Here is a 12,214-nt window from a genome sequence, read left to right as displayed (position 1 = left end):
GAGACGCACGCAGCCCTGGTGCGCAGGGCCAGCCCGGTGGGCGGGACGATGGGGAGGAGGAGGCGTGGCCGGAGGGAGAGACCGAGGCCTGGCGCTAGTGAACCAGAGCTGTTGCCGAAGGGACACTGTCTCTGTAGTACTGGAGCAGTAAGGATCTAGCAGCGGCGGGAAAATACCTGAAAGTCCCTCCCTGCAACAGCTTCACCGGTGCGGCACGTTTTTTGGCCGGAAACCGAAAGAATAAATCGGAAGTGACGTCGCGGTCAAAACAAGCCGGGGGGTGGGGCCCTGCAGTGAATCTGGCAGCAGATGGGAAGTCCCGACTCGCTGTGGGCTGTCGAAGGCGGTCGCCAGGCCTTTCGCTCCCACACGGTCGGCCTCCGACCCCTATCCCCGGGACCAGCCCGCCGCGGTTGAGCCAGAGTTTCCGCGCTCCCTACCCGAGCCGCGCTGGGATTTTTCGGGCAGAGTTGGCGGGAGGCGACAGAGCGGACTTCCCTCCCTGCAACAGTCTCCCCTCCAGCGGGTTCCTGTCCTGGGACGCCGGGACACCTGTGGGCTGTGAGGCATCATTCATTTTCATAGCACCTTCCTGTCCTTGTAGAACAACTCCAGGATGAGGAAGAACCGGGGGGCTCCTGTTACTAGCACCCACTGTGGATTAACCCAGTTGCCCGTTTTATTTCGTTAGGGTCTCTCTCCCCTTATCCCTGGGCTCTGACAGATTGAGGTGATCCTAGCTCTCCTTGGCCTTACCTCTTTTTCTCACCGCCTCCTCTTCTCGATCATCTTTTTTTTCCCCCCTTCCTCTCTTATACTTCAAAATTATGGCTTAACCAGTCAGTGTTGCTTCTCCTCTCTGGAGTGGTGCCAAGATAAGCGTTCTGTTTCCACTCCCTCCTCCCCCGAGTACATTTGCTCTTCTTCCCTCAGAGACTGGTAATTCCATTTCTAAACCCTGATTTGTAACATGGAAGATGTTTAGAATTGGAAAGAATATTAGAGATACCTATTTCAACCATCTTCATCTTATCTGAATAAAATGAGTCTTAGGAAACGTGTATGATTTCTCTGTCCAGGGTTGCACAGCTAGTTGGTAGTGATGTTGGGAACGGAAAGCCAGATCTAATCAGCAGATGTTTGTTGAGCATCTTGCAGGCTCATTTCAGGGTAGAAAAGAATACGAACCTTTGTTAAGGTTCAGATCAGAAAATATTTATGGAGTACGTGATAGAACCAAGCACTGTTTGTGTGCGAAAATTAGTAAGAGTGCCCCCCCATCCTAGAGGAGTTTTCAATTTATTAGGAATTTAAATGGAAATTTTCAAGAGAGTGATAAATGCTAAAATAAAGATATATGCGGGTGCTGAGCGAGGTCAGGGGAGTTGCACTTCGCCCAACTCTGGGTAGGAGTCTGTGTGAGATGGCTCTTCCCTCAGGAAACACAGTTCGTATCTTGTAATATACTTTAAAGACCTCTGCATTGCCCCTCCACATCCATTTGAATCACAACTCATTTTCTGTTTTAGTCTCCTTCTTACCGTTTGCTGAAGTGTGTTGACTTTGTTACTTGTTAACATTATTATTAGCGTTTATTATTTCTTCAACTCTTTCTCCCTTGGAAGTTTTGGATTAGTTTAGTGCTGCTTTTTCTTTTAACGAACAGGGTGATGGAGTCGTGAGCTCCTCTTTTCTCTTCTCTGGAGTGAACATAATGATTACCTGCCCTGACTACTCAAAGGATTGTTATAAAGATAATCTTGGAAGATGTTTTAAAACTGTAAAAGTGATTATCTATAAATGTATGATTTGCCAACCTTTGCTCCACTGTGGTCCTAATGCACTTTTCTCTGTTAGTTCCAATTAATTACAATTTTAAAACACCCTGCACCCTCAAAATTTCTGAGGCAGTAAGCCCTAACATGAAAAAATTAACTGGATGCTATTAATTTTCCTCTTGTCTCAGTGACTATGTGTAAGACAATTATATGCCTTGGAGTTCTTCCTTTTTTTAGAAGCAATTTTAGGTACAATAATGAAATTTCTCTTGAAATTTTATTAAGGTCCATAGGAAAGTGCCAGTGATTACCTTACTGAAAACTCATTTTAAAACAATAGTAAATGATTCAGTAACAGGTGTGCTTCTAACCTCTGTTTTGAGAGTTTGCGTTTATTAAGTTCATGTATTGACAATCTATATTTGGAAAAAAATGAATAATTCTAATTTCTTAATACTTATTACAAAGATTGGGACCAAAAATTATACTTAGATTATAATGTCCTAGAGATGCTAAAGCAAAGGAAGCCAGTCCATAATCTGTACACTTTATTTTTCATAAAAACCTGTATTAAGTTGCTAACACTTGATCTGAACAAAAACTGATTAATGTGTTTTCAGTTCATCATAACCAAAACTTTGTAAAGCCTTTCACTATCCAGGAATCATGGATATTGTAGATGCTGATAGACTTGGGTACAACATGAGTTCTATCTTTTCTTAAATTCAAATTTTAACAGCATGTTAAAAAATAAACCTCAGATTAGAGGTTAAAGTTTTTACATGAAAGGTTATTTTTGTTGTTAGCCTGATTTTTAAAAAATCCATTTGGCAATATTCAGGAATAGGAAAGGGGAGAAAAGGATAAGTAAAATTTGTTGGGACCTAGTGACGGCGGTGAGAATGTTACTGTATTTCATTTGGTCTTTGCCAGGGTCCTGTGAGGTTACTGGTGTATACCCATTTTACAAGTGAGACTGAGGCTTCGAGAGGTTGAGGAGCTTGTACAGATTCACACAGCTAATAAATGGTGAAGCTTGGATTCAGACCCAGGTTTTTCTACCTCTGGAGATTGTATTCTTTCTATTATGTATAGGTGCTAATAAGAGCACTGTTTGCATACGTGATTGAAAATGATTATTTTGTATACATTAAGTTGATATAATACTTTTAATTTTTTTCTTTCAGATGTTTTAATACCCAAATTTGAAGAATACACTGTATGCCATTCTTATAAAACCAAGGGGAAATCATGAAGAAATGTTTTAATTATTGAAACTACAGTTGAAATCATGGCTACATCAGCAAATTTGGATATTGGAGCCCAGCTGATAGTAGAAGAGTGCCCCAGCAGTTACAGTCTAACTGGCATGCCAGACATTAAAATAGAACATCAGCTGGACTCAAATGCAGAAGAAGGATCAGCTCAGGGTGTTTCCATGGGGATGAAATTCATACTGCCTAACAGATTTGATATGAATGTCTGTTCTCGGTTTGTGAAGTCCTTAAATGAAGAAGATAGTAAAAATATTCAAGATCAAGTTAACTCTGACCTGGAGGTGGCATCTGTCCTATTTAAAGGTTGAAAGTTATGGTATAAATATCTGCATTTGTTTTGTTTTTGTTTATTTATTTTTTATTTTTTTCCCTTTCTGATCATGAGATTTTGAGTTTGCGAAGTTTGGAAGTCATCTTTACTTATGATTTTCTAGAATCTCATAGAAACCAAAATTAAATAATTTCATGTTATATAATGTCCATAAGTACATGTTGATTTTTACTTCTTCCTTGACCTTTGTTTATTTACAAATTCTCTAATAAAGTTTATTATTGTACCTTTTAAAATTATAGGAGAAAAAAATTTTGTGCCTTTTGTAAATGAATTAACTCCATGAATATGTGATTGGCATTAGCTTCCAATGCTTTAATACAGTGAAATCTGTCATCATATTGTAGATTTACTTTTATAACAATCTATCGAATAAAAAAAACTAATCTCTGGATAAAATTGCTCAAGATTAATATTGATTTTTTTTTCTGGAACTTTTACTAGTACAGATTTTTTTTTTTTTTTTTTTGTGGTACGCGGGCCTCTCACTGTTGTGGCCTCTCCCGTTGCGGAGCACAGGCTCCGGACGCACAGGCTCAGCAGCCCTGGCTCACGGGCCTAGCCACTCCGCGGCATGTGGGATCTTCCCTGACCGGGGCACAAACCCGTGTCCCCTGCATCGGCAGGCGGACTCTCAACCACTGCGCCTCCAGGGAAGCCCACTAGTACAGATTTTTTATGGCAAAAAAATAGTATCACTTGAGAACCAGTTAAAGATATTATACATCTTGTATTTCTTTTTTAATGTAAACATTGACATAGAACTTTGAAATGCTTTGTTATTAAAATATTGTTTTAATGTGTTTAAATTAATTTTACTTAGCTGAATGCAGTATCCATACATCTCCTTCTCCGGGAATTCAAGTAAGGCATGTCTACACTCCCTCTACAACAAAGCACTTCTCACCCATAAAACAGTCAACTACTTTAACCAACAAACACAGAGGAAATGAGGTCTCAACCACACCTCTGTTAGCAAATTGTAAGTATTTCCCACTGATGTATTAGAATATTGTTATTACTAATGTAATGATTTCAAGAGTTTGGCTTTGAAACATTATTTTCATTAAATGCATGTTCTGTTTTGGAAAGCTTAAGTGATGTCCTGATACTTTTAGTAATTTAAAACTCTTTCACATATTATTGCATATTCAAATATTTCATGTTTTATGTTTCTCTGTTGAGAACAAATACAGATTGAAATATTAATTCTTAAAACCTTCATAATTTTACTATAAAAACAATGAGTTATTCTGAACTTTGTGCAAAGCAAGACATTGTGTTTTTGTGTTCTTGGAGTGCATTTTATAAACTAGATCACTGATCAACAAATGATTTGTAGTAAAAGCTGAGCGATGTCTACTATAATTTCGAATTTGAATATAATATGAATATGAAATCACCTCTTTAAAAACTTTGAATTTACAATTTTTTAATGTAGAATTATTCTAGAAGAAATAAAATGAAGGGTTTTCTCTGTAAACTAGAAAATATTCTATATAGTACGGGTTTCTTAATGAGAGGAAACCAGTTAGCAATTTGATGTTAGGAATTATATTTGAAAATATAACATAAATGCATCTGTATTCTAAAGCATGGTGAAATATATGTTTTTACTTTGGAAACACTGTGTCCCTCCTGATTTTGAATTGTATGCTGTAGCAGGTAAGCCAGAACGAGTTCATGACTCTAACTCTACCTAAGAGCCATTTCTGTTTTATTTATGTAAATTTGCATATGCCTCCCAATTGCTTTCCTTTCTGTATTAAGGCCACCCAGTCATATCATCCTAAATCAAGGATCAAGTGATACTGATTTTTAAGATGAACTGTCATAGAACAGTACCTGTTTGGCTTTGTTTTAAAATAAAGAGATTGTCTTAAAATATTCCAACCATAGCATTTTTTTTTTTTTTGGCCACGCCAAGAGTCTTAATGGGATCCTAGTTCCCTGACCAGGGACTGAACCCCGGGGCCCCACAGTGAAAGCGCCGAGTCCTAACCACTGGACCACCAGGGAATTCCCCAACCATAGAATTTTTGGAAAAAAAACTAGGGATCATGTGGTTCACATACTTCATGTTAGACAAAAATGTTTAATCAGGTCTCCAGGGTCACACAGCTAATTAGCCACAAATAGGTCTGTACTCAAGAATTTCCTGTCAGCTAGTTTTTAATTTACTATCTTAGTCCTCCAAAAGTTAAGAAGTACCCATGGCCTCTTGAAATAATGATATTTGGGACTTAAATGAATACAGTCAATTAAAAAACAAGAGTCTTTCAGACCCAACTTCCTTATACTTCCTTATAAGTTTGGATAAAGAGATACCATGTTAAAAATTAAGTACCTAAACCATTTCTTTAATTCATAAGATCAGTAACAATTTGCATTGTTAATAATCAAACAATTTGCACATTCACTGATAATAACACTTTGCAGATGTCAGAATTACCTTAAACATATATGAGTCAATTCTCAGACTCTTAGATATTTAAGGTAATTCTGACATCTGCAAATGTTAGGCTATATTTTAAGTTAGATTTTTTTAAACAATAAAATGATAGTTCGTGTTTTGGAAAGGAAAATTGCTGCACAGGCATGAACAATGAGATGATGAAAGTGTACCTACAGATATACATGAAACTTTCTATGGTATTGTTTCAGCTTTGTCTGTTCACCAGTTGGCTGCTCAGGGAGAGATGCTCTACCTGGCTGCTCGTATTGAACAAGGTACTAGCCTATTTTTTTAGATGTATTTAGAACAAATTTAATAGGATTTATCAGATTTGTTATTGTTTTCTTTTTATACAAGAAAGTATAAAGACAAAAAAAATAGTTGCATAACCTCACCAGGCAGATAACCCAATAGATACTTTTAAAAAAATAGTAATATAAGGTATAGAAGTTAAAGCTTCCCTTACCACCCTCACCTTTTCTGCAGAAGCAAACATTATAAGTTTCTTATATTTTCAGAAGACTTTTCTGGAAAATATTTATACTTGGGGCTATATGTGAGAGTATAGTATATATGTGCTTTTTTTTATTTACACAAGAGGGAAAATATACACACTGCATTGCGCTTTACTTTTTTCACTTAAATTTTGAGATCTTTCCATATAAGCACATAAAGATCTATTTCATTCTTTTTAATAGGTCTGTGATTTTGCATTGTATTGCATATGCGTATACTATGTTTTTTATTTTTAACTAGTTCCCCTGGTGGTAGTTGATTCCAGTTTGTTTCTATTAAATAACAATATTGTTGGCATTCTTTTAAAGTATATCCATAGGGTAAATTCCTACAAGTATATTTGCTGGGTCAAAAGGTATATGAATTTTTATTTTTATATACATTGCCAGATGTTTGCCCTGTCATCACACCAGAGTTAGTGTTTCTACTTCCCCATACCCTCACTGACACAGAATATTATCAGACTTTAATCTTTGCTAATCTTATGGGTGAAAAATGGTATTTCATACTGGTTTTGTTTGCCTTTTTAAAATTATGATCTATTTGAACTTCTTTTTGTGTGAACTGCCTGTTTTATATTGATTTATATGAACTCTTACCTAAATTAAAGAAGTTCACTTTTTGTTTATGTTGAATCTAGTTTTTTCCCAGTTTGCCATTTTTCCTTTGACTTTATGATGTTTTCAAACACAGGCTTAACATTTTTAAGTGGTAAATTTATTTTTTTCTTTGTGACTTCTGAGTTTTATATCTTGCTTAGAAAAGATTTCCTATTCCAAGATTATAAATAAATTCACTCATACCTTATTCTAGAACTTCTGTGGTTTCTTGTTTACATTTCAATCTTTGACCCATGTGGAATATGTTTTGGTGTAATGAGGTAAAGGTGGAGCTTAACTTTTATTTTAATTTTTCAAAAAGTTAGCCAATTGTCCCAACATTATCAGTTGAATGCAGGGCATATGATTAAAGAGTGGCTTTTTTTAATCATGTCATTCTTTTATAAGAAAGACTTCATCATTATATTCCTATTTGTTTATAAACATTTGAAGGTTTTATTCTCAATCTACTAAATAAATTTAGGGAAAAAACTGTGGACTTTATACCTGGTAGACTGAATCTAGGGAACAAAATGGGTTTTGAGGTAGAATTGCATAGAAATGTGTTTCAGATTATTCAGTCTTCATTCATATTATATTATGTTAGCAAACCACCAAACATTTTAAGAGACTCAAAGGCAGCAGTATTGGCTGGAGAGTAAAAATACCTTTACTAATTTGGGGCTTTTTATAATATGTATTTATGTAATGCTAAGGGCTGTCGTATAACCTCATTTTTATTGTGATCCTCCCAGCTAACTACTGAGATAAGCAAGGTATTATTCTGGATATTAGAGGAATTAAATAACATGCCCAGAATCACACTGCTAGAAAGTGACAGTCAGGATTCAAACTCTGGTCTCCTGATTCTGAGTCCAGTGTTCTGTGGACTGCCCTGTACCTAGCATTATGTTGTGTCTGGTAGTTTATACTTTAAATAATATGCTATTTGAACTCAGCTACGTACCTTGAGGCACAGTTTAATGCATTGAGACTGCAAATTGCAAACACACACAGCACTTCAGTGAACACAAGTCAGCACAAACGTGAACCTCATTGGGTAATATAGTCACCTTTTTAGAATGCCAGTATTTTCATAGAGATATTAATATGTGGTTGTTAAATTAGATCACAAAAATTGCTTTTCTTTTAAATAGAAAATGTTATCAATCACACGGACGACGAAGGATTTACTCCTCTGATGTGGGCTGCAGCACACGGGCAAATAGCTGTGGTAGAGTTTCTACTTCAGAATGTAAGGAAAATGCCTCAGAAAATGTATATGTACAGTTACTTAAGTTCAGTTAAGTATTTAGTAAAGTTTTTACATCTCCAGCCAGCTAGACGTAATGGTAGAGGATACAAAAAATGTTTACATGCTCTTCATATTCTTGTGGAGCTTACATCTGGTTGAGCAGGCAAGCGTTAGTCGTCCATGAAGCTGGAGAGAGAAGTGAGTGCCCAGCCCCGCTAAGCACGATGGGAACAAAAGTCCTGTCAGCCCTGTAGGAGAAGCTTCTTGGAGAAGATACAATTTGACTCCAAAGTGACAAGATAGTTAGGATTGAGGTAGAGGGAGGAAAGCAGGCCTTCAGACAACCTTGATAACAGAACGTCCAGGAGTAGAAGTTTGTGTTCTTTCTTTATTAACCCCAGAACATTACCTGACCTAAGTGTTGAACTGTAATTATTATTGACAGAAATAACAATATTCTTGTTTTCATAAACTGAAAAGTCTTTTATCTCTATTTCCCACTGCAGGGTGCTGATCCCCAGCTTTTAGGAAAAGGTCGAGAAAGTGCACTGTCATTAGCCTGTAGTAAGGGCTACACAGATATTGTCAAAATGCTGCTGGATTGTGGAGTTGATGTAAATGAATATGACTGGGTGAGTCTGTAATACTGATTTTTAAATTACTGGAACAAACTCTAGGATTTATTTGGTTTGGGGAGACATGATAAGCTTTATTAAACCCTTGGAAGAATAATTAATTACCTTAGTTAATTAAACAGCTGGGAGAAAAAGTCAATGTCCTAAACTCAATTATTAGTTCTGATTAAGTATTCTTCACAAAATATTAAAATTACCTTAAAGTACTTTTACATGCCCAATTCACAGGAGCATTAAATTATTTGAATCTTGCTCACCTTGAAAAACTAAATCACCTTTCCTTTTGCAGAATGGAGGGACGCCTTTGCTTTACGCTGTACATGGAAATCATGTGAAATGTGTAAAAATGCTCTTAGGTAAGCAGATAAAAGTGGAAATATTTAGAAAACGCCACATGAAGACATTATTTTTTACAAGCTAGCCTCAAGAGAATCCTGAACTATCATTAAATACGTTATTCACCCCTGGCGCACCTGCTGCCCTAAGGTTCCCATGTAAGCCGTAGCTCCATCACGCAGCACGCCTGCAATCGCAGTATCTGTCCTTATTGCTTTCCTTTTAGGGATCACATGTGAATCCTCGGCTCTTTTCTCTGTCCACAGTGTCTTTAAGCCTGAGTGCTGTCTGTAGTGGTGTATTAGTTTCAGTTGCTCTAGAGGATGCCTGTATGTTTGAAGTGTCTTCCCTCCGGCCCACCAGAGTGAATTCTATGCCCTCTGTGTACTCTGTACTTTGTCAGACCATCCTGAAAATACCTTCCAAATTTGCAGAAAATCTGTCCCGCTAATTGCGCATGAGCCAGTGATAGACAAACATATCCATATTTTCATTTTATTTATTTAGATTTTTCTGTTTTGGTATAGAAAATGGAGCTGACCCAACAATTGAAACCGACTCTGGATACAATTCTATGGATCTAGCTGTAGCCTTGGGCTATAGAAGTGGTAAGTGGTTTAGAACTCTCAGGTTTCATTTTAGTAAAGTTATATAATAATACAAACCAGTGGTCCAAACTATTCTCATCACTTGCAGTTATAGAACATGCATGTTATCCTAACTCCTGACATACTTTCAACTGTGGGCAAAATCAATAGATTCCTACAAAGTCTAGAAATGAGTTTGTTACTATTACTTTTCACCATCCCAAATAATTAGTTGCTGGAGGATACGTGTACACCTATTTACAAGATGTGTTTAACATTTCATAGCAAACTATTTATAAAATGCTTTATAGTTGCCCTTTCTCTGTTCCTTAGAACAACCTTGTATTCTGGACTCTCCTTCAGTTTCAAAATTTAGAAACCAAGAACAGAAAACCCAGTAACTTGGACAATTACTAAAGTCAGTGACAGACTTAAGTTTGAAGTATTGCATTGTAATCTTATTGCCCTCAGACTATGATTATATCCTAATTAGAAATTATTTTAGGAAAATGTTGGTGATGTTAAGTTGAATTTGATAATTTTTAAAAATTTTGTAATCAACATGCTGTTGTCTTGATCACATGTGTGTTCTAGTTCAACAGGTTATTGAGTCACATTTACTGAAACTGCTTCAGAACATCAAGGAGTAGACATAGTCATCAGAAAGTGTTGTCTGCCCTTCCGTTTACTTTTGGCCCTTATAAATGATAGTTTTGTTTACTTATAAATTTTTACCTCAGTTGCAATATTGACTGATTTTTAGTAAGTTTTAATAAATATTCCTCTGAGTAATTCACTGGTTTATAATAAAATTAATGTTGATGCTTTTTTATAAATGTGTTTTACCACATATTTAAAATTATAAATGAGTGTTTTGTGGCATGTAAATTTTTATGGTACAGATAGTTATCTGTGTTTGTATCAAGTGCTGTAATTTAACATTTTTGGAAATTATTCTGCACTATTCATCTTCACTCTTGTATTAACTCATTGACTTTATATAGAGTTTGCTATAAATCCATAGGAAAAAAATTTGTTATTATTGAATTTAAAAATGCACAGTGTGGTTGTTTACAAAATGATATTATAAATGAATAAAGTACTTTTCTTCTGTTAGTTTGCATGCAGGTTGTTCTTTTTCCATTGCATAAGATTATTAAGGTATCTCTTTGGGATTTTTAGTTTAACCCTTCTGTCCTGCCAGGATACTCCATTAGATCAAACAATATAATTAAAATAAACCAAATGTTAGTCAACAAAGACTTATTGATTGTCATTTCTAGAAGTATATTGAGAATATTTTAACCTTGTGAATAAGTTTTCAGTAGGAAAAGCCCTCTGTGAAAGAGAACTCATTTCTTCAATAAAAGTCAGATGCTCTTTAATTCCACTAAAGGAGCATTATAAACTCGTGCTACACCAACATCTGGAAGAGAGCCATGAGCTAGAAGTTGACATGACCACTGAACGTGGGACTTGGGTTAAATCACTTCATCTGGAAAATAGGTGTGATGTCAGTTATGACAGTTGCGTTGTAAGCCACATAAACTTGATCTAGCTAATTTAAGCAAAAAGGAATTAATGGAAAGACACAGAATGGAAGGAAAAGCTGAAGAAGCAGGCAATACCAAAGGGATGAAACTAGGCCAGGGATCTCAATCAGGAAGTCATGGCCAGTCATTTTGGATGCCGCTTTGGTAATGCTTAAATCCCCTCGTTTATCATTCTGCTCGGGATTAAATTTTCCAGGAGGCAGAAATCTATTTAGCATGGGATATAAATGCACCACTGTATGGAGTTGAGGGGAGAAGGGGATGACTGGTTAACAACCCACCATTGCCCCCAGACCACCTAGAAAGCAGGAGGCCTAAAGGAAAACGACAGGAAAAAAAAAAAAGATAGATGTTCACTCCAAAGGCAAGCTAAATCATACGTGAAAATAGTACTAATGCTTCCCCCCTTGTCAGGCATATGCTTTAAATCGATTTTTCCTAAAACCATTCACCCTTCCATTTGGTTCCTTTTCTTATTGATTGCACATTATCCATGAAGTGTTTGTTACTTCCTGTTCATATTATAAAGTAACAAAATCCAATGATCCCTTTGGGCACATCACTCAGTATTGTTTGCAAGTGCTCTCCGCAACTGAACAGCAACCAAACAACCTATGCTGGGATTGACTCTAAAATAACCACTCCTAATCGGACTCAGGTCGACAGCCAACAGATCTCAGAGAATATCTTGAACAAAATTCCCCTTTCCTATTCTATCACCTTTTAGCCTCGGGGTCCCTGATAACAAACCCCAGAAAAATCCCTTAAGAAATAGACACAGTTAATTAAAACAACAGGAATGATACTTATGGGCCAGTTCTGAAATCCCTCTTTTAAAAATCAAGTACCTTGGACTTCCCTAGTGGTGCAGTAGTTAAAGAATCCACCTGCC

The 12,214-nt window shown here is 36.5% G+C and overlaps 1 protein-coding gene across 3 annotated transcripts; it reads left to right on the top strand.

The window, feature by feature from the left end:
- Positions 1–314: 314 nt before the first annotated feature.
- On the top strand, positions 315–10,859 carry ANKRA2 (ankyrin repeat family A member 2). Of its 3 annotated transcripts, none has more exons than XM_082651363.1 (9): positions 315–561; positions 2,966–3,358; positions 4,210–4,368; positions 6,051–6,116; positions 8,114–8,211; positions 8,718–8,843; positions 9,136–9,202; positions 9,710–9,790; positions 10,364–10,859. In XM_082651363.1, exons 2-9 carry the CDS (start codon positions 3,070–3,072, stop codon positions 10,417–10,419), a joined length of 942 nt encoding a protein of 313 aa, XP_082507489.1. In that variant the 5' UTR covers positions 315–561; positions 2,966–3,069; the 3' UTR covers positions 10,420–10,859. The 3 variants fall into 3 exon arrangements, with proteins under 3 accessions (XP_082507489.1, XP_082507488.1, XP_082507490.1); XM_082651362.1 differs by having other exon boundaries at positions 10,103–10,859; XM_082651364.1 differs by lacking the exon at positions 315–561 and having other exon boundaries at positions 3,158–3,371; positions 10,103–10,859.
- Positions 10,860–12,214: the final 1,355 nt, after the last annotated feature.

The sequence above is a fragment of the Grampus griseus genome (assembly GCF_964374135.1).
Source record: "Grampus griseus genome assembly, chromosome: 3".
NCBI classification, from domain to species: Eukaryota; Metazoa; Chordata; class Mammalia; order Artiodactyla; family Delphinidae; genus Grampus; species Grampus griseus.
The sequence above is the reverse complement of the archived record's forward strand: the minus strand, read 5'-3'. Positions and strand labels throughout refer to the sequence as shown.